This window comes from Pseudopipra pipra, chromosome 2 (assembly GCF_036250125.1).
Source record: "Pseudopipra pipra isolate bDixPip1 chromosome 2, bDixPip1.hap1, whole genome shotgun sequence".
Taxonomy (NCBI): domain Eukaryota; kingdom Metazoa; phylum Chordata; class Aves; order Passeriformes; family Pipridae; genus Pseudopipra; species Pseudopipra pipra.
Window position 1 is genome coordinate 63,875,345 of NC_087550.1, and position 23,308 is coordinate 63,898,652.

A 23,308-nucleotide genomic window follows, 5' to 3' on the forward strand; every position below is an offset into this window, starting at 1 on the left:
CGTCCGCGCCCCCGCCGGAGGTGTGGCGTTTGCGGCGTCCTTCGGGAGCAACCGGAGTCATTATTTCCCTTACGCAAAACGCTCTCTCCGCCTGCGACAAGAGACTTTTGATTTGGGTGGTCAGTAACAGGAGTGGCCTGAAAGCAAATCTCGACTGCCTCAAGTTGCTGAATCCTTGGTGGAAACTCCAAGTACCAGCCTACGAGCAAGAGAGGAGGTGCAACAGAAACTGGCTCCGTACCAAATCTACCGATGTCCTAAAGCTTTCTTTGGGTATTATTCTCCGATATTATTTATTATGTGGACATTGTCTGGGACGGCCCCAGGAGAACTCTGCTGAGTGTTTGTGTTCTTCTCTGCCACACTTGCCTTGTAAAGTGTTTAGTACCCAGTAGCCAGCGCAGAGCCCAAACACAACATTGCCCATAGCACTCTCTGAAGTATAAGCTGGAAAATTTGTCCTTATTTATGAACAAATTTGCTTCCTTTCACATATGCAGTGGCATATAAAAAACCCTTTTCATTGAATTAAGGCAAAAGTTCAGTCTCAAGAGTTTTCAGGGGACTAATTGCATGAACCAAAGCCTCAAATGTTTAGCATAGCTGTTTCCCATAACAGGCCCTTCAGATAACATCACTTTTACTATGTATGTGTATTGGGTTTGTGTGTCAGCAGAGAGGAGCTACAGGAGTGCCTTCGGCAAGAAGCTTTCCCCCGTGTCTGACAGAGCCAATTCCAGCTGGCTTCAACACAGACCCATTGATGTCCCTGTCAGCGTTCTTCTCTCTCCCCTCCTTTAATCTGTTGATGCAGAGGCACTACTCCCATAGCTGCTGGGCTCAGAGTTGACTACTGAAGTGAAATTGAGTCTGGGAAGAAGGGAGGGGTGGGAGGAAGGTGTTCTAAGATTTGGGTTTATTTCTCATTACTCTGCTCTGATTTGATTGGTAATAAATTAAACTGATTTCCTCAAGTCACGTTTGTTCTGGCCATGACGTTAATCGGTGAGTGATCTCTCCCTGTCCTCATCTCCTCTCTCCCTGTCCTTATCTCCACCCATGAGCCTTTCATTAAATTTTCTCTTCCCTGTCCAGCTGAGGAGGAGAGTAACAGAGCAGCCTTGGTGGGCACCTGGTATCCAGCCGGGGTCAACTCAACACAAAGCTGTTAATTCAGTATGTAGTCAGGAAGAATAACTTTACACCTTCTCATAGTGTTACACCTTCTCTTTGAAATATGACAAGAGGATGATTTGAACAATGCTATTATTTGACTGATCAATTCTGCAAAGCTATTACCAACTCCAAATACCTTTAATATCTGGACTTGTTTAGTTATTTGCAAGTGTTCTATCTGAAAAGGTTTGTTGGGCATTTTGCATGCTCAGTTTTGCGATACAGAAAACATGCCCACTCGGAATTTGACTTAAATTATTTTAATAACCAATTATTAACAACTATTTTGATTATAAAGACCAGCACACCCAACTTCACTTATCATAGGTAAATTCAAGTTTTCAGTCACTGTGTTTCAATGCCATTTTCAGTTCCGACATCCAGTCTGGGTCGTCTTCCTCAAAGTCCCTAAAAATAGATTTCAAAATGTTGTTTTGCAAAGCAAAATACAACTTTATAAATCTTTGCCTTTTTTTCCCCCGTGAAAAAATTACCCAATAACTAGGATAAATTATGTTAAAAATATCAGCACAAGATACATATTTCCTGCACCATTGTGATTAAGGAACCAAAATATGTTCTCTTTGGAATTTACTAAAGTAAGTTTTATCAAAAGCAAAACCAAATTCATATACTTAGAGACTGAAAATGTGTTGATATTGACAGCTGCAACTGAACTACAGCAATACATGCCTAAGTAGTTCATCTCTAAGTGCCACAAAAATAAACAATGACATAAATTGAAACTCTGAGAATCCAAGAACTACCCCCAAAACATACACACATCTGTAAAACACAGTATTTTTGTTCAAAGGTGTTGATTTTTCACTCTGCTCTTTCAAAAACACAAAGTGGGTCACTAACATAATCAGAACACAGAATTTAAAAGGTCTCTATAAATATGTCTCTATAAGTAGGTTCCAAAGAGATTTTATTGCATGACACATGAAAATTCAGGAAGAATAATATACAAATGCAGCAAACATACCACTGGGCAGGTGGTTTTGCCACTGGTTATCAGATTTCAAGGTCAGAGTACAAAGATTTTTCATACAAGAAGGTTTTGCACTTTACTGTGGATCTAACTTCAGCTCAGGCTTTCATTTTTTTCAAAGTCATCAGCAAATTATTAGGGTATCTGCTAATAACAAGCATCCTGTTTAATCTTCAGACCATCAGTAACTATAAATATAGCAAATAAAACCTGTAAGATAGCAAATGCTACTAAATTTCATTATGTAGGAGAGAGGTGGATTTTAATGCTGAGAATAAAACTTTTTTTTTCCAGGAGAACACTGTTTTGGGAAAATCCCTTTGAGGAACCAAAGAAAACAAAAATACAAGGACATCATTTGGACATACGTGTCATCTTCATCAGATCTAGGCTCAAGTCTCTCAGAATCTATGACAACATCTTCATGTTCACCATCTACTTCATCAGATGCTTCAGTTTCATCAGAAAGTGGACCTCTTAATATATTTTCAGAAGCTTTGAAAATATAAAAATTAAAATGTCACCAAAATATTTTAATTTTAAAAGTAAACCTATTAAAAATATTAATACTATGTAGTCTTTCTAATTTGTCCCCACTTTGTAGTAGATTCCAGGTCAAGTTGTTACCTATTTTAAATGCAGAACAAGTATCTGTGGCTGTGCACATCTATAGGCTGCATCTGTCTTTAGCTGTACCATTTTACCATCCTGCCCTCAAAACAGGGCATTGCTGACTTAGTGGAAGTGGATTTACCTGATGGGGCTGCAGTGTGTTTACTGCACCCCCCTAACACATACACCAGGCCACTCAGCAGGATGGAGGACACTTGGCTCTACAGCATCTGCATTTTGGTCACAACTTCATTCAGCTGTTGAGCTGCAAGTGAAAGTCCATCATAGAGAGCTGTAATGGAGATGTACAATCACTCATGAATTCTAATCCTGGCTTTTTGTAATTCCACGTCTCGTTTCATAAACTTAAAAAAACCCACCCAACCTGTTGTGATATGAATTCAAGTGCACAATCTCTATATATGGGGGCTATGTATGAAAAAAAATAAAAAGGGAAAAGTCTTTATTAATAAACCTGTTTGTATAAATGTTTGCCCACAAACTGGGGATTTACCTGGCTTATAAATTGTGTATGTTTTAAATGCTAGGCTGACATCTGCATTAGTGAGAATGTTCATCAGGGTCCGAGGAGTTTCCTTGTTCCACTGCTTACGTGGCTTTTTTTCACAGTAGTTTATAACACCACCACCTGGGTAGAAAGTATTCATAAATACTACTTAGATAAAATGGCATTAGCAGTGTGGATTACATTGAAGATCACATTCAAGAGAGAAACAAAGGAAGAAGAGAGTCTAGGTATTTCCATCTGTAGCACCACTGACCTCTCAAAAAACTAAGGTTGACACTGTCAGCATTAAAAGGACAGCAAGTTACAGAATGGTCACAGTGGAACTTTTTGCTGACAGGAAGCTAGCAGAAACAGGCTGAGGGGTGTGAGGAGTCACAGTCTCTGCAAGCTTATGTGGTGGCTCTATGAATCCCACAAAATGGAGCCTGAGGCCATTTTTGTGCCTTTTAATAGCCGAACACCTAAATACATGCATTCTTCTGTTCTTTTCCCTTGTGCATATAATTATCATGCAACATTCCTACCACAGCTGGGGAATTTTCTGACTACTTATATTTTGACTATTTATTTCCACAGCATTTATTCACAGTTCCTTACAATCTATAATCACATTAAATAATTATAACAGTTGCATAAGTGAGGGGCATTTTAAAATTGAAACATTTTTCAGAAGAAATCTCATGTTAAGTGTTTTAATTAAAAGCTGTAGATGTGGAAGAAAAATCTATGCCTCACATGTGAGGTCATAATTGATAGCTATTGTCATTGACCTTATCTGGATGTTAATGACAACAGAAGTAGAGGTACAGATGTTTTATGCTCCCAATAGTATCCCATAGTTGACAGATGGGCAGTTTCATTCTGCATCAAATGAATTACTCATTGTTACCTCCACGAACATCATATTAAGAGCAGAATTGTAGGGTAATTTCTTAGTCATGATTATAATTTTAGGGTTGCTAGCATTATCTGTGGTTTTCATCACTCTTTGCAATTCTCCTGTCACACAAAACCACAAAGAAATTCTCTTCAGCACAGCGGACTTTTTAGTTGTTAATAAAATATTTTTAAATTAATTTTACGTCATTTAAAACATGTCCTGTAAAATTTTGGCCTTTAAAATCTATAAAGAATCACTGATATTACTTGACCTAAACCCACATTTAATCAAATCTTACTTTCAGTCTCTTCAGGTGTAAAACTAGAAGAAAGCAAGGACGCATTTTCCAGGACATCCAGTACAGTATTGGATATCCTTTTTTCCCATTGCCTCCTGTGGACATGTGACAAATCAATATCTCCTGCAAGGAAAGCAGACGTTTCTATTGTAACTGTAACAAAAAAAGGACAATAACAAGCTTGATTCTCTGTCCAGATTGCCCTGTCCAGGCCAAGCAGTACTAAGAGTACAGCACTTAACTAGCAGTGATGTTTGATTCTATGGGTACAAACCCAACTTGGTAAGAGCTCCCCATGCATTTACTCTATTCCAAATGCTTTCAAACAAATGTTTTAATAATTTGGCCAAGATAATTTTTAAAATATTTTTTTTAACATCTCTGAGGAGCAGTATCAATCAATGCAACTGCAGAAGTAACTGGTGGTGGAAAGGTTTTCTACAGCTTCAGGCTTGTTTGTGCTACCTGTTTAAATGGCTGGATCATTGACATGTAGGTATCACTACACAGAAGGAAGTGCATCAGCCTTAAAACTGTAAAACTTACCCTCTTGCTCAGACTTCCTTTGTTCCTTTGTGCCTTCACTCAAACTCTCAGTAATATTTTTCCTTTCTAAGGGGCTACAATTACTACTTTCATCTTCTCTTTGCTTTAAAAAAATAAAGACTGCATTAATCATTATCCTTGTTGCCAAGAAAAAACAAGCAGTAATATTAACATAACAGTTTTGCTATAAGATTGCTGGCCTAAAGATCTGAAGACCTGAAAACTAAAACCACTGACGATGAAGCCAGTTGCAATTGCACAGTATCTATTACTGCACAGCTTTCACACTGCATGCCTTTTTTTGACAGACCATCTCAGTTTTTGAAGCTAAGCACACATGTAGTTACTTGATGCAATTTGTGTTTTGTTTTGTTTGTTTGTTTGTTTGTTTTACATTTAAGAACAGAAGCAATATAAGGATAAATTATTTATACTCCCAGGGAAAACAAGATGCACCCAAATATTAAACTTCTCAGATTGACAGGCCTATGAAAAGGAAAAAAAATAAGCCCCATGGCAACACATTTTTAAAAATATACCAAGTACAGCTGAGTCAGGCTGTGCTGTAATGTGCCCATAGGCAATATCTTGGCTACCTGTAACTTAATTCTCCTCACCTCAAATCTCACATGGGCCCTAAAACCTGGTGAGAATTATGTTCAGACTAGACTGTTTCCACAGCAGCCTGTTCTCAGTGTTCCCCTGAAGCAATGAAAATGCATAAATTTTTGCAGAATCCAAAAACTTAGAAAAACGAGAGCGGATTTTTTTGTTTGGGTTTTTGTTTTGACAGGGTTATAAGGAAATGCACATTGGAACTAAACTAAATATGGGAAAAATCAAAAAGTTAGAGTGGTGAAAAATGCACAGGAAAACTGCAATTTGAACACAGATGACAGCTGATCCAGTAGGCTGATCCATGGTTTAGTATACTAATAATTTTCCATTAGAACTTTTCTATCATATAGAACATTCTAAATTACTAAAATACAAATATTATATTTATATTTGCATACTTACCCTATTTTCTTTCCTATTATTTGAGCTTCCACCAGCCATGACACTACCTGATACATTAAGTAAGAGATTGAAGAGGTAACACCTTTAGCAAACATTTGTAGTAAAGTGGCATTCCAGAGGTATGACAGCAATGCCACTGAACCAAGCAATGAAAATTATGTGATAGCTTCCTCACACTTCTGTCAACAGAACTCATTCTCAACAGGGAGTCCCTCTACTATTCAGTTCTAAACATGTACAAATTTTGGTGTAGCTTAATTTATGCAGAAGAAAAAAATCCAACATTCTCTCTAGAAACTAAATAGTGAACGTAACTTGCTTCACCATATTTCGGGAAAGAAAGAACTCATATTTAAAATACATGCAACAGTTAAAAGTTTTGCTTATTTTAAAATTGAATTATTTCTAGCACAAGTCTTATGCCTAACAATGTATATATTGCAGCTTTGCACTCTACTTACGTTGGAATATAATTTACACCCTTCAAACATTTTCTATATAGCTTCAATAATATTAGATTTTGAAATAATTAAATGTAGATTTGAACATATAGTACTAATGTTTTATAGCTATTTTTAAGATCTTACATTTCCTAGTCATTTTGTCATTCCCTACATCAACAAAAATGTTGTTCACTTACCCTTTCGTCTTGCTGCACTGCCTTCATGTTTCTTGGTTTCCTTTAATACCAGCTCAAACTCTTTTATCATCTGGAATGTGTATAAAAAGATGGAGGTACTGTACCATTTTTAACTTCCTCAATTTTTATGTTACATTATTTTTTAAAAATAGTCACTATACAAAACAGCTGCAATACCTAATTTCAGCTGCATCAGGTCAATATTCAACTTTAATTTTCAAAACAAATCCTTTTAAAAACTCAGCTCTCTGAGAAGTCTGCAACTGTATTTATGGCTTTTAGAGTAGGACCTACACAACACATTTTATAGTTATACACTAACAAACTACAAAAGAAAATGATTTAGTACTTAAAATGTAGATACCATTGCTTAAATACAGAGACAAAGAATATACTATACCTCAGAAGGCAAACAATTTTTTATAAGTTTGGTTAAGCAACCTCTTGAAAGAATAGTACTGGCTGATGGACGATCCTGAGGATTTCTCTTAAACATCTGTTTTATTAAGTAATGAAGTTCATAGGAGTAGTGAGAAGGTAGTGGATTGTAGGACCCTTTGCATATCTTAAGGATGAGATGTTTCCAGCTATTGGCTTGAAACTGCATTAAAAATAAATGAACATGAGAGCAGAGAGTTTAAGCATAAGGTAAAAAAATGCTGAGATGATTTAAGAGGAGATTTAATATTTTCTATATAAAAATGCATAGTATGTATTTTTGTAGGCTCCTTTACTACCACCTGATTTGGCTTCCAGTTTGACAGTTTCAGAGGTGTGAAAAAACAACACTAGGAACTTTCCTCTACATTTTGTAGGGCCGTTGCATGGGCATTTAATGATGTCAATAATGACAGAAATTTACTGAGAATGAAAACATCACAGTGACTAAAACCAGATCATAATGAACGCTGCAAACAATAATCTTTACAACTGGAAAGCAGATGGGAGAGTTACTCCTATAAATTTAGGATTAATCAAATTTTATTTTATAGGAATCAAATTCATCATCAGATTTAAACTGCAAGAGTGAAACAGCAAGCTAGGAAATACACAGACTTTGATTTAAAAAAAAATTATCAAAAGTAGCCTATAAAGGCACAAATACCTTCTTGCAAATCTAAATGTTTGAGAACTTCTACCTCCACGCAGGAAGTTTTCTTTGGGTACGCTCTGCTGGCTTGGCTGCAGAATACCTAACATCCACAGTGTGTGGCATCACCTCTGATAGATGATGCAAGAACATGTCTGACCATCACACAAAACCAGACACCTAACATTTCAATGCTGCTAAAAAGGGAAGAATACTCCACTCCTTTGAACCCCAGCTCCGAGCTCTGCCTGAATAGCTGTGACACTGCCAAAGCCTTGCCACAGACTTACTTAGGTTAACACACCCCCATGTGCAGACTCCTTTATCGCTCAGTCAATACACTCTTGCATAGCTAGCAGCTGCAGCTGTGGAGAATCTTTTGCTGATATGCAGGATTTGAACAATGCTCTCAGACATATGGTATCATTCTGTGCAGGCCCAGGAGCTGGACTTTGATAAACCTTGTGGGTCCCTTCCAAACAGAATATTCTGTGGTTCTGTGATTTCAAGGTATAGTATTACCTCAACAAAAGGAAACTGCTGCTTATAAAAAACTACGACAAAATCACCTTCAATTAGGATCTCATTTTCTTGCCAAACAAACATATCCCAATGAGGGCTCTTCTGTTACCCATGTGTCTGTATATAGAAGCCAGAGGAAGTTAACACATAAGAAACACAGCATCAAGACTGTAAAAGACAGTGTCCCAGGAATGACAGAAAGACAGAACCATACATCAAGGCTCCCACGGTTCCAAGAGGAGGACAGTGCTTTGACAGTGACTTCTTTGATTTGAAGAATAAGCAAAGGTATATCACTGATGTGAGATACAAAACTGCTTATTGCTTTCTACCTTTCACTGTACTTGCACACAATATATTCTCATTAGTAAAGATTTTGAGTGTCACTGCCTATATCTCCTGTGATCATCTTGATCCTGTAAAATGCAATGCTCACTGCAATATCCCTGCAGATATCTGGAACCTGCCTGGCAATTGCTGGACTCCTTAATAAGTCCCAGATCACTGATATTGAGGAAAGTTAAGCAAGAAAAAAAAAAATTGTTTTCTAACAATTTTGAAAATTAAGTCTTCTACAGAAGGGTCCAGTAGGTCCCAAGAACTGCTGAAAAACAGAAGGCACATAGTGGAGGAGGTCTGGGAAGGGTGGAGCAATACTTCCCTCTTTTGGAAGCAGCAGCAAACACATCAGTCAAATCTACAGTACAGCTAACTGCTAATTAAGTTTTAAGGAATTCCAAAACTTTTCTGATAGCAATAAAGCTGTACTTACCGGATGTTTTAGAGTGCACAGCTCATATAGAATACACCCCAGAGACCATATATCACTGTAGATATAGAGAAGGATGAGAAATTTTGAGCCAAAAATTACAATTTAATATCCTGCTTTGAAAAAGTGAGATTCAATCTGTGTACATAACTTAATTGAATAAACTAAAAATAAATGTAAGTAACTATAAAAGACAACACAATTATGCATTTATCCTCTCCAGTGGAAATGTTTTTGCTTATTTTATCCTACCCTGATGTAAAAAAAGATGACTGTCATACAGTTGTAGTTGGCTTTTTATTCCTAGGATGTCTCTTAAACAATTTGCTGCCAACAACAGTTATCCTTCCATCCTTGAAAGTCTTTGTATTCCATAGCCCGTAACATCAGATGGCAGCCACACAATCCTAATTCTGAGAGCTGGAATTCTGGCCCTGCCAATAAGAACTCTCCTACTGAGAAAAAACCCATCATTTTCCATCAAAAGTGAGTACTGCCACCTGCACAAGAAGCGACTGATATCTTTCTTCCATGAGGAGCAGAAAAAACCCGAAGTTCTAGAAGGTTTCTTCCTATGGAAAACCAATTGCACAACTAGGGTCACAGAACAGATCTAGGGGAGGGAACATAATATGGCTTAGTATTTGGGAGTCTGGGAAGAAGCTGTAAAAACGGTACTATCAAGATGCTCTCAGAAGTTCTTGCATTAGGACCAGAAAAACTAGGCTCCATAAATCTAAGTAATCCATTTTGTGCCATTATCCCTACATTATGACCAGCGTGAAGAGCTTAAAAAATATGATGAGTCAAAAAAAAAAAAAAAACAAGACTAGCAAAAGATGTAAACACATACCTATGTATGTGCACAGATAGGTAGGTATTTGTGTGTATGTTTGTATGCATATATTTACTCTCCCAAACAAACAGATGTCTGCACAACAGTTTTCAAACTTCTAAGAATAAAGATATTGTGCTCTCAGTTACATAACTAAAGAGGAATTTCTGCACTTTCATCTTAAAAAACCTGTAATTACCTCTTTCTAAAAACACTTCAGCTCAGTATCTTCTCTAAACCAAATACAGATAAGCCACAAAGCCAGATTGAGACAGCAATAAAAAACCCTACATCAGTCAGGCATTATTTGTGACCACTGAAAACACAGGTACCTTTTGTTGTTGTATGGCATGCTTTCCCATATTTCTGGAGGTACATAATAAGGAGTTCCCACATATGTGTAAGCGTATGACATCGGGCTATTGAAACAACAAAGAAGAAACACCAGGTGGAAAGCCATGATTTAAGAACTCTGTACTATTTGTCAATGGTAAAATAAAACTTGACACCACTGAGATCAGTGGAGATGTCCACGTACTGTGCAAGAAGGCGTGCAGATCCAAAATCTCCCAATTTCACTTTCCCGTTTTGAGTGAGGAAGATGTTCTGCATTTCAAGAGCATAGATTAACGTACTGAAATATTCTTCTAGGAATCATATCTGCAGTTTGTATATGCAGAAAACATGGTGGCAATCACTTCTAGTATTTTATCTTTATATTTCCTTTTACTTGCTTCTCCTAATACTTCTACCAAAAAAAAAAAAAAGCTAAGAACTATGTCATGTTCTTTGATTCCATGACATAGAACTACGTCCAGGGAAACGGAAAGCTTATATGAGCCTAACCCCAGCATCATTAGCAGAGGAAGAATCACAGCTTAGAATTGCCTTAATCTCTATGCTGTACTCAAACCAATAAGGTCACACTTTCTTCTGAATTTCCCTCTTTCTGATAGGTAACAGTAACAAAGAAAAAAATGTGAGTCAAGACATTTAAAAACTGCATAATCTATACACTTTTTTTATACTTCTGTTACTGGTTTAAACTATATGCAGTCTGTCACAAGCAATTGGTGCTATCAGCAGTTTGGATATGAAGGATATATCTATACTTAGATGATGGTTACGCCTGCAATATTACATCATCCCATGCACTCAACAGTTTCATTTACATGATATTCTTAGGCCTAAATTAAAAAACACAGAACTTAGCTGTCATTATGAAAGAGGGAGTTTAACTTTTACATGCAGAAGAGGTCTTTAGTGGCAACAAAACTTGCTCTGTTCACCTTGGATTTTATATCCCTGTGCAGCACACGTTTATCATGAATGTGCTTCACCGCCAGGCACATCTGCACAAACCAGTGAAGGATCTGAAAAAGAGTAACTAGTACTTATAACAGCTCAATGCTGTATGTAATGAATACTAATAGATAAAAAAAATTAGGAAAAGAAAAGCATGTTCTGAATATTTGGGAGTTAAAAGTACCTCTAACATAATGGCCTCACATCAGCATGAAAGACTGAGTTCAGGATAAATTATATTTTAATATGGCAGAAGAAATGTTTATTAACTGTGTCTAGAAAGCGGTAATAATACATAACAATGATGAAGGTAGGGAGTTGCTACATGGCATTTTATTCACGGTCCTTTTATAAGCAAGTTAATTATAGTTTCATAGTAAATTAGCAAATAAAAAACCCCACCCACCAAACAACAAAACAAAAACAAAACCCATGGGGAAATAACACACAGTTTCTAAAAGAAAATGTGTTCCTTTTAAAGTACAAAAGAAAACTCCTAAAGATGCAAACATGCATAGAAAATCTAAATATTCAGTTAGTTGAGATTTCTGGTCCTTTTGTTTTAACTAATGTGATGCTTCTAACTGTGGCAAGAAGCAGCTTTCATTCACTATAATGTCCCTTTGAACTTTCTTCTAAGTAATTTTATAGCCTCTCTGATAAAAGGAGTTAATGCCTGCTGAATACTTTAAACATTTAATTGCTACATGGTCTCTTGGCTAGCTTAATTTATCTTTGCCAGAGTGCTTTGTTTACGTTTCATTCGCAGTACATCTTACTGTGCCTTAAATTCTGTCTGAAGTTTCTGTAAAATTCTTATTTAATTGCATACAAACCTGACTGTTTTTCCCACTATCTGCACAATTCCCAGATACAGGCAGCAATTCCTTTTTTAATCCTTTCAGTTCAATTCTTGCCTTGTTCTGCTGGAAATTATAAAAGAAATAACTTTCCTATTCTATCTGTAAGTGCCTTTGTTTTATTTAAGGTACCTCATGGTGTTTGCATATCTATAATTTGGTTTATGCAGCATGTTTCAGTTTACATGAACCAGGATTTCTGGCTCCCTGGTTCAAAACAATGTCTTTTCTTACCATATCTTCAGGGAACAAATTTCCTCTTCGGTGTTTAATCTTTTGCATTAGATCTCCATCATCACAATATTCCATCACTATATACAGATGTCCATCAGCTAAATTTTAGGTAATTTAAGAATAGTTAGTAGTTTCATTAGCAGAATAAGTACTTTTTTTACTGTAAGTAACACTTTTTACTATAAAGCTCTGACTACATGCTATGTGTTATATGTTACAATAAATATGTATTTTGTTTATAACATGTATTGTAAACAAAAAGAAGAAAGCAACCTTGATCCCTGAGGAGCATGCTACTAGAAACAAATGAAGGAATTTAAATTTTTATATTTACCTTCAAATGATTCTTTATAGGCAACGATATTCGGATGTTTCATTTTAGCCAAAAGAACTGCTTCCTTCCTAGAGTTCTCTACACCAGACGAAGACTGAAAATATAAGTACACCTGTATAAATGTCACACTAATAAATTTTCACATAGACACACAATACGCTTCACTTTCCAAAAGGAAAATACTTTGAAGAATTATTTTTCAGTTATTTTTAAAAGCCATTTAGAACCCCCAAAGCCCCGTGTTTTTAATCTATGGTTTGTTACTAGCTGAAGACATCTTTGAGCTTTTTAAGTGTTTGGATTTTAATATTTCTTTTTTTTTCGAGAGGATATTTTCCTACTTCAATTTGTTAATTTTTCTATTTTAAAAGTGCAGAACTATGTAACAAAGCAGCACACACCAACTTTGGAACAGCTGACAGTCTGCATGAACTCAATTATAAAGCCAAGAGCCCAAATATTAACTGAGTCTCAGGCTCCAGAAAGCTGGTGTCTCCCATTTAGTGATTTTTTTGCTTATCTAGATGCAGAGAAGATAATCCAAAATAAGTGATTACCAGCAATAATAATAATTTTCTCATTAGGCACTGCAGGTGAAATCTGCATTCCAGTGAAATCAAGGGCACCGGGGAACAGGAATTTCATTGAAAGTGTCTTCCTATGTGTTGCACTTCCCAAAATGTAACCATGCACTTTCTGAATCAGATCAGATTTTCCTACTTTACTCAGTACCAACAACATCAACTCAGACATAGTTATACAGTAACCATACCATGCAACTGTCTAATACACAAAATCTGCAGCAAAAGTGTTCAGCGTTTCAAAAACACATCCGCAACTATGATTTTTTAAAAATTTTACTTTTTTTAAGCAGTGGGTGAGGCGGCTTATGTGTCACACTTACCATGGGAAGTCTTATTTCCTTCATCGCATACTTCTGGTCACTGATTCCATGATGAACTAGGAGAACTCTGCCAAAGGATCCCTCTCCTAGTACTTTCAACACTTTGTATTGTTGGGGAACGAAGGACTGAGTGGGAGGAATTTCAAAGATGGAGAGAAATCTACAGCCCCGAATGACATCCTTTACACCAAACAAGACATTCTTACACTGGATTCTACTGCACACCGGAAATGACACTTATAATGGACTGGACAGTTATCCCCAGTTGTTCCCCAGTTGATGTTGTATTGTTATGATGTTGTTTGTACCCCAGTTGTTGTTTTAAATTTTTCACCCTCCATATTGTCTTCTCCCTTCCCTCAGAGTTTTCCCGCCTTTTTCCCTGTTTTCCCGCTCCTCTGCCTGTGATTGGCTGAGGTTTGCTGCAGTGCAGAGACAGCTGTTATTGGCCCTTTCCCCCAGAGACACCCAAACTCCTCCCTCTATCAGCCAGCCACCCAATCCCTTTCCCTCCTGAAATGTCAATCCCTTGCTCCTCCCTAGTTCTGGATCCTCCCCTCAAACCTTCCCTATTTAAGTCTCTACTCTCCCTAATAAAGTTGGCATTGCTTCACCAGACCTCTATTGTGTCCTGAACCCTTATTGCAGTGCCCGATCCCTTTCCATCCCTACGGGTCGAGGCAAGTGGCGCCCAACGTGGGGCACAGTAGAGGTCTCTCGTATCGAGAGAACTCCTGCGCCTTCGCTGGACTCAAGGATCCTCAGGAGTGAGGATTTCTCCGCCGACCCTCCCCTGCACAGCGGACGACTACGGGCATCTTCTGCTGCCGCGTGGGTCGCGCACCGGACAGGTGAGCTGCGGGGGACATTCCCTACACCTACACCCCACACCTTCCCCACCAACAAATTTAAACAAAAAGGGAGGAATTACACCAGAGAGTGTCGAGGGACCTAATTAACACCATGGGACTCACACTCTCCACCTCCCAAAAGTATGTTTACAGACGCCTCAAAGACTTTGTAATTGAGCACGGTCACCCTTTAGACAAAAAGTCAGCAAAAGCCCTCGCTAAATGGCTTGACCGCCACGGCCATCATGTCAATGATAACACCACGTTTGACAAGTGGCAAGCCATAGGTTTCGAACTCTGGCGAGAGAGCGGCAGGGGTGACCGGCTCGCGAAAGAGGCGCTTATCGCCTGGAGGCTTATTCTGATGGTGCTACAGCACCAGATGATGAATAAGAACGACAGCAGCAACACCAAAGAAGCTGTTTCCTCCAAGTTCACTGAAGAAAAGAAATCACATACGGACACGGAAAAAGACTCTAAATATACGGACACGGATACTTGCACCACAGATAAGGACACCGGGAGAGGGAAGAAGAACATCGGACATCACACTCAAGATGGCGGGAGGGATTCGGACAGTGATTCGCAAGATGGCGGGAGGGCAAGAAGAAGGGACTCGCGGCGTTCGCGAAATGGCGTCGAGGAGGCGGGGCCCCGGGGAGCGCGGGAAAGATCTAGGCGGGAAAAGCGGAGGCGGGCCCTTGTAGTTCCACCCACTGCGCCGTCTCCGCCCCCGTATACGCGCGCGCGGAGCCCCTCCCCAGAAACACCTCCCTCCACGCCATCTTCCGCCACTCCAGACTCCTCCCCCGACCGATCCCCCTCCCGGAAGTCACGGGGTGTAGTAGGCGGGGCTAAGGCGAAGGCCAAGAGGGACATCCGCCAAGATGGCCGCGCCCATAAGGCCCGGGCCACCGGGGCCTACTCCGCCCGCCGGCACTCCACCTCAGATTATTACTGGCCACCATACTCCCCGGACGAGACACCAGACGCTCCGGACATCTGGAGCGAGTTCCGGGAGGAAGCCGCATCCGCTAGGGATGCGGAATTCCTAAAAGCATTCCCTGTGTATTATGATGAAGGAAAGCCACCAGAGTGGCGCCCCATCTCATACCCCATGCTTAAGGATATCAAAAAAGCTATAGTGGAGTATGGGTTGGGTGCGCCCTTCACCATCGGTCTAATGGAATCATTTTTTCTGGCTTACACTTTGATACCTTTTGACATCCGGGGAGTGATGGGAGGGCTGCTCACGACGGTACAGGCCTCAGCATTCGAATCGGAGTGGAAAAAACGTATTGTAACCTGGGTGAACGATAAGATGGAGAGGCGAGGTATTCCCCCGAGGCAGGCAGTAGACATGCTTTATGGTGAGGGCGACTACACGCGCAGAGGAGATCAAGCTCGATTGGACCCAAAATTATTAGACAAGTCAAAAGAATTGGCCTTAGACGCCCTGAAGAAGGTGGCCGACGCATATGTGCCGACCCCCTCCTTCACGATGATCGACCAAGGCATCAAAGAACCATTTACCGATTTCATAACCAGGCTTAAAGAGGCTATTGCCAGGCAGGTACCTCAAAAAGAGTGCCAAGAAATTTTATTTAAAAAATTGGTTATCGAAAAGGCCAACGAGGACTGCCAAAGAGCATTAAAGCTCTTAAAAGATCCCACTCTGCTTGACATGATTGAAGCGTGTAAGAATATAGGGTCGAACTCCCATAAGGCACGTCTAATGGCTGCCGCATTTTCAGGACCAAATCATTGTTTTGAATGCGGGGACAAAGGGCATTTCAAAAAACATTGCCCTAAGTTATCACAATCAACGCCCAACCTACCTAATACCCTCTGTCGTAGGTGTGGGAAGGGACGGCACTGGACCTCCAGTTGCCGGTCCCTAACCAACATTAATGGCGAGCCTCTCCCTTCGCGTCGTTCACCCCGGCTACAAAAGAGAGTTACCTTTTCGTCCATGCCGGACCTCCGGTCGGGTGAGTGTGGGCCGTCGGGAAACGGGGAGCTGAGCGCTCGGGGGAGCGCGATGACACCAAATGCCCCCCATGTGCGCTCCATCCTGCGCCAGTCATCACGCCCAGCTACCCCGTGACTCGACAGCCGCTCCCTGACCCGGTCCCCATGGCGAAACAGTACGTTTCACTCCCTTGGGTAATCCTGTCCGTCGTACATCCTTCCCTTCACTTAAGCTCGTACGAGCAGCTCGCCAGGGTCGAGCCGTCGACCGCAGTCGACCCTGACGCTACTTACCTCATAACCTCACATCTTTCGGCAGTGGATAAGGGAATATTAGTAGTGCCTTCTCTCCTGACCGGACTTACAAACAATAACATCGCTGTTTGTCTCTATGTTCACACCCCCCCCGTACAGTTAGAGGAACACTCTCCCGTGGCCAAGATGGTGTCCATGGATGACCTGCTGCGCGTGCTGTCTGTGGATGAAGAGCGGAGAAGAGAAGACAACAAGGAAGTGTTATGGTCGACTACAGTCGAATCTTCTCGCCCTCTTCTAACATGTTTAATTTACTATTCACAGCCCAGACGCCCGCAGCGGGTCAGAGTGGAAGGCCTCTTGGACACGGGAGCTGATGTAACTATAATCGCCTCTAAAGACTGGCCGCACGGATGGCCCGCGACAACGGCCTACGTGCAAGTCAGCGGCGTGGGGGGAACACAATATCCGGTCCGGAGTAAGGAGGTATTAACTGTCTATGGGCCGGAGGGCAGACCAGCGTCCCTCCAACCTTATATCTTGAATATTCCAATCACGTTGTGGGGACGGGACGCGATGGGGCAGTGGGAGCTCTCCTTAAGAACCCTGTCCCCAGACCAAAATTTTTAGGAGGGGTCACTGAAGTGAAGCAGCTCCCCAAACTGAGTTGGAAAACCGATGTGCCAGTTTGGGTGGATCAGTGGCCCCTACCACATAAAAAGCTGCAAATTCTCAACGATTTGGTAGATCAAGAATTGGCCAAAGGGCACCTGGAGTCTTCCACCAGTCCCTGGAACACTCCAGTGTTTGTCATTCAAAAAACCTCAGGTGCCTGGAGATTTCTTCAGGACCTGAGAAAAGTGAATGAAGTCCTGGAACCAATGGGAGCCCTCCAGCAGGGAATGCCATCACCATCCATGCTCCCTGCTGAATGGCCCCTAGTGGTTATTGATATCAAGGACTGCTTCTTTCAAATTTATCTAAATTCGGCTGATTCGGCGCGATTTGCTTTCTCAGTCCCAGCTATCAACGTTTGTGAACCCCATCGCAGGTTTCAGTGGAAGGTGCTTCCCCAGGGGATGAAAAATTCCCCAACACTCTGCCAGATGTTTGTGGCAGAAGTGTTGCGTCCGATTCGGCAACAATATCCACAATCAATCATCTTCCATTATATGGATGATGTTTTGATTTGTGCCAAATCCCAATTGGCTGTCGACAAGACACTAAATTCAACCACCTTGGCATTAAAAGATAACGGATTGGAGATATCCCCTGAAAAAGTTCAAAGGGAATCACCTTGGAGGTATCTTGGACTCAGAATCACAGAAAAAACGATTCGGCCTCAATCTGTTGAAATTAATAAAAGAGTCCAAACGTTAAATGACCTCCAAAAACTACTGGGCGCGATCAATTGGATCCGGCCTGTGCTGGGAATCACAACCGGAGATTTGCACCCTCTTTTTGAGCTGCTTCGCGGAGACGCTGACCTGTCCTCCCCCCGCCATCTAACACCAGAGGCAATCAGTACCTTATCCATTGTCGAAAGAAAAATAACAGAGAGACAATCATATAGGAAGATGGAGGGACTGCCATCTTCCTTAATAATCCTAAGAGAACAAAGACAACCATTTGGCCTTCTCGGCCAATTCACTGACGGTCACAAAGACTTCTGTCTGTGGGAGTGGATGTTCCTCCAGCACCAATTCGGAAAGACGATCACCACCGTCATAGAAATGATTGGAAAGGTAATATTCAAAGGCCGCACTAGATGTTTGGAGCTCAGTGGTGAGGAACCAGATTTTATCTACCTCCCACTGACCTCCGAACATCTAGATCAACTGCTGCAAACCTCTGTCGATTTCCAAATTGCCATCGAGGGCTACCCGGGAGAAATTCGGATACACCTCCCGGCGTGCCCATTTATTCAAAGGTTAATTCAAATTCCATTAAAACTAAAAATTGTACAATCAGACTTGCCTATAAAAGATGCTAAAACAGTATTTACCGATGGCTCAGGGAGAACCGGCAATGCAGTAATAATTTGGCGCGAAAATAACAATTGGCAGTATGATATTCATAAAGTAGAAGGTTCTCCCCAAATCGTGGAGCTTTCAGCGGTTGTGCGGGCCTTCCAAATTTTCTGTGGTGAACCAATCAACATTGTTTCAGATTCGGCCTACGTTGTTGGTGTGGTCAAACGTATCGAAAATTCTTATTTGAAAGAAGTATCTAATCGGAGTTTATTTGAATTATTAACCAAATTATTGTTCTTAATCCAAAACAGGCAATTCGGCTTCTTCGTTGTCCACACCAGGTCACACACCACTCTACCCGGTCCTGTGGCGGAGGGAAACCAACTTGCCGACCACCTGGCAGGTATGGTCGTTACTCCCAATTTATACCAGCAAGCCAAAATATCTCACGAGTTCTTCCATCAGAATGCACGATCGCTAATGAAACAATTTGGCCTTAAATTATCTCAAGCCAGGGAAATTTTGAAAACGTGCCCTGATTGTCAGGTTATCACGCCTGTCGCCCCGGAGGGGACTAACCCCAGGGGGCTCTCAGCGCTGGAAATCTGGCAATCAGATGTAACGCACGTCCCTGAATTCGGCAAGTTAAAATATGTACACGTATCCATCGATACTTTTTCAAAGATGGTCGTAGCCACCGCGCATACTGGTGAAAAGAGCCGTGACGTGAAAAGACACTTTCTGTCCGCATTCGCGAGGATGGGTGTCCCGAAGCAAGTGAAGACTGACAACGGACCCTCCTACGTGTCTGCGGACACGAAACGGTTCTTCGAGCAGTGGGGAGTACACCATACCACTGGAATCCCTCACAATCCCACAGGACAGGGTATAGTGGAGCGTGCCCACCAAAATATCAAAAATTTGCTTAAAAAACAAAAGAGGGGGAGTATTGGCCTCTCCCCCCAGGAAAAATTAGATAAAATTATGTATGTTTTAAATTTTTTGAATTTGCTGGAAGAACAGGAAACTCACTCAGACAGAAGTCCAGCAGACCGTCACTTTGGACCAAGCGTAGTTAATTCGTCCTCCCAAAAGGCTAAGATCATGTACCGGGACCCGCTGACGGAAACATGGGCGGGCCCTTTCCCCTTGATAACATGGGGGAAGGGTTACGCTTGTATTTCAGGTCCCGACGGACCAAAGTGGGTCCCGGCGAGGAGAATAAAAATCCACCGCGAGTGAACAGCACCAACAACATGTATCTACTGCGCTTCGTCATCGTCTCCGGTTTCGTCATCTTCGGACTCATCCCTCTCAGCGACACGTCACCTCTGCGAGAGTGGATGAGCCAGCCCGGAGAAAATTTATGGGTAACGCTGGCTAAGGCTACTGGCACAGACACCTTATGCCTAGCCTTAGCCAGCGCCGGAAGTCCTTTTCGCACATGTTTAGTTGGAGTTCCCATTACCCCTGCGGAATGGGGCTCCTTTGTTGCCCAAACAAGAAATAAAGGGGCGGGCCCACTCAGTTCCCCCAACCTCGCCCAGACGATATCAGCCCTCACTTTTATTGACATTCCTTTTGAAGAAATTGATTTATTAGGTTCGCTCCCAACCACCGCGTGTGTTATATTTCATCGCTATACCCAGCCTGTTTTGTTTACCCCCCATAATGTGACGGCCAACAACCCCCTGTATCGCGAGTCCACTTCGCCGTGGTGCAATGGGTCAATGGTAACAACCATCCCTACAGAGCATGTTCCTCGGAACATGAAGCTCCCAAAGGGATATTTCCTATTGTGCGGAGATCGGGCGTGGCCGGGAATTAGGGCCTACCCCGAGGGAGGGCCCTGCACAATAGGAAAGTTGGCCCTGTTTAACCCGGCGAAGTTCCACCTGCAAAATCAATTTGTACTCCCCAAGAACAGAGTTAGAAAATCCCTTTCCTTTTCTATGGGAGCACCCCTTCGTTTCCCCGGGTCCAAATCTATTGCCCCAAAAGTCAAGTCTGAACCCCAAGTGATCAATGCACCAATTCGGCTCCAAAATTCCCTCCCTGCACCCCATGTGAATGTCAGAAAGCCACAATATTGGCCCACTCCTCTGCCCTTCCCAGAGGATTGTGATTCTAACATTCACATATGGTCAAGGGTGAAGAATTTCTGGGCGTCCTTCCCTATCCCCGGGATAGGGACAGCACATGCCCTCTCTTTGCTGACGCACCTTGGTTGTTGGCTCACCAAGGAGGCGAATGTGACCACCCAAGCAATTGAGGGCCTGCTAGCGGACACCCAGAAATTAAAAGAGGTAAGTTTACAGAATCGAGCCGCCATCGATTTCCTCCTCCTGGCGCACGGTCACGGGTGCCAGGAGTTTGAAGGCATGTGTTGCATGAATTTCTCGGACCATGCCGAGTCCATCCACCAAAGTATTGATCGATTGAAGGGCCTGGTCCGAGAAATTCGTCAAGACAAGGGCGGAGGACTCGATGACCTCTTTGATTGGCTACAGCTACCAAATTTACCTAGTTGGACCCGGAAGTTCATTATTTTATGTCTTATTGCTCTTTTTGGTTTAACTTCGTTATGTGTTGTTTTACCCCGTTTAATTGTGTTCCTGAGGAAAACGCTGATATCGTCTGTGACCGCCAACATCGTTGCCGCTTCTCAAACAAACAAAGAAGGGGGAGATGTTGGGGAACGAAGGACTGAGTGGGAGGAATTTCAAAGATGGAGAGAAATCTACAGCCCCGAATGACATCCTTTACACCAAACAAGACATTCTTACACTGGATTCTACTGCACACCGGAAATGACACTTATAATGGACTGGACAGTTATCCCCAGTTGTTCCCCAGTTGATGTTGTATTGTTATGATGTTGTTTGTACCCCAGTTGTTGTTTTAAATTTTTCACCCTCCATATTGTCTTCTCCCTTCCCTCAGAGTTTTCCCGCCTTTTTCCCTGTTTTCCCGCTCCTCTGCCTGTGATTGGCTGAGGTTTGCTGCAGTGCAGAGACAGCTGTTATTGGCCCTTTCCCCCAGAGACACCCAAACTCCTCCCTCTATCAGCCAGCCACCCAATCCCTTTCCCTCCTGAAATGTCAATCCCTTGCTCCTCCCTAGTTCTGGATCCTCCCCTCAAACCTTCCCTATTTAAGTCTCTACTCTCCCTAATAAAGTTGGCATTGCTTCACCAGACCTCTATTGTGTCCTGAACCCTTATTGCAGTGCCCGATCCCTTTCCATCCCTACGGGTCGAGGCATTGTATTCTTCCATTTTTTATAGGCCCAGGCCCAACACTTCTCTTCAAAAAAATCCGCAAAATAACAAGAATGACTGATGAACGTGGGTACCTACAACTTTCCAGCATTACCATAATACTTCTATGCACTGTTACATGATTTTACTGAAAATGAGGCCTCCAGAAAGTAAAACTCAAAGCTTGATACAGCATTATTGCTGCATTTTTTAATTTCAAACACTAAAGCTCTTTGAAAATGTAAATTGCAAACCTACAACATTGCATCTTCTTTTTCTTACCTGCGCTCCTGCAGGTGGTTTCATAACACTAAAGAAAACTCACAGGCACAATAACATAACAAGCCTCAAGCTTCCGGTGACAATTCTCACTATAAGCAGGATCAAACTGGTAAAAGTTACTACACATCGACTTCAACAACTGGAAGATCCAGAGTATTTCAGTTAGAAGGGACCTGCAATGGTCACCTAGTCCAACTGCCTTACCACTTCAGGGGGGACCAAAAGTTAAATCACATTGGTAAGGGGATGGTGCAAATGCCTTTTAAACACTGACAGGCTTGGGGCACTGACCACCTCTCTAAGAAGTCTGTTCCAGCGTTTGGCCACCCTCTCAGCAAAGAAATGTTCCCTAACATTAACAGTGTAAAGCTCCCTCTGGTTCAGTTCTGAGTTGTTCCCAGTTGTCCTATCACTGCATTTAAGCTGTATCACAGAATCGCTGAGGCTGGAAAAGACCTCTGAGATCACCAAGTCCAACCTTAAGACTGATGACCACCTTGTCAACCAGACCATGGCACTAAAGTGCCACATGTAGTCATTTCTTGAGCACCTCCAGAAATGGTGACTCCACCACCTCCTTGTGCAACTTGTTCAGCCTTAAACAACCCTTTCTATGAAGAAATTCCTCTTGCTGTCCAACCCAAACCTCCCCTGACACAGTTTGAGGCCATGTCCTCTCGTTCTGGAGAGGACATGGCTATGGAGCTTAATCCCACAACGCCAGAGAGCTCCCACAACTGCTCAAACTCCCACGTTCCCATTTTCTGCTAAAAACGCTTCTCAAGCATTTCACACACAGCAGTGACCTGTTCTCCTTTTTTCCCAAAACGTTGGTGTTTTTAAGTTGGTTATCCACGTTCCAAGCATCCCTTTATGTATACACTGTGCACACACTGTGTTTTAACGGGCTGATGAGCTGCTTTTGAAAAGCATCTCGGGGCTTGTTTCTACAGCTCCTCTAGCCTGAGGAGAGGCAGCCCCAACCCGCCCCCAGCCCCTCAGGCCCGCCGGGTACTCACCTCGGCGGGCCGCAATCCCGCCGGGCCGAGGCCCGAGCACAGGCCCTGGCACAAGCCCAGCGCTTGCTCCACAACCTCCCCGGGCCGGGATGGGGGCGGAGGATGGGAAGGAGAACGGAGCTGCCTGGGAGGGAACGCCCAGCCTGCGCC

General features: G+C 42.0%; 1 protein-coding gene across 6 annotated transcripts; it reads right to left on the reverse strand.

Moving 5' to 3' along the window:
* Nucleotides 1–1,420: 1,420 nt before the first annotated feature.
* NEK3 (NIMA related kinase 3) lies at nucleotides 1,421–23,268 on the reverse strand. 6 transcript variants are annotated; one of them, XM_064645765.1, is made up of 17 exons: nucleotides 23,159–23,268; nucleotides 21,862–21,903; nucleotides 13,549–13,651; nucleotides 12,645–12,738; nucleotides 12,311–12,408; nucleotides 11,201–11,284; nucleotides 10,450–10,517; nucleotides 10,244–10,330; nucleotides 9,080–9,134; nucleotides 7,096–7,296; nucleotides 6,696–6,765; nucleotides 6,056–6,102; nucleotides 5,036–5,138; nucleotides 4,490–4,612; nucleotides 3,297–3,431; nucleotides 2,539–2,665; nucleotides 1,421–1,584 (listed from the first exon to the last, which is right to left on the reverse strand). In XM_064645765.1, the coding sequence occupies exons 2-17, from the start codon at nucleotides 21,873–21,875 to the stop codon at nucleotides 1,518–1,520; spliced, it is 1,476 nt and encodes a 491-aa protein (XP_064501835.1). In that variant the 5' UTR covers nucleotides 21,876–21,903; nucleotides 23,159–23,268; the 3' UTR covers nucleotides 1,421–1,517. The 6 variants fall into 6 exon arrangements, with proteins under 6 accessions (XP_064501835.1, XP_064501836.1, XP_064501837.1 ...); XM_064645766.1 differs by having other exon boundaries at nucleotides 13,549–13,640; nucleotides 21,851–21,903; XM_064645767.1 differs by having other exon boundaries at nucleotides 21,862–21,898; nucleotides 23,159–23,241.
* Between the last annotated feature and the right edge of the window lie 40 nt (nucleotides 23,269–23,308).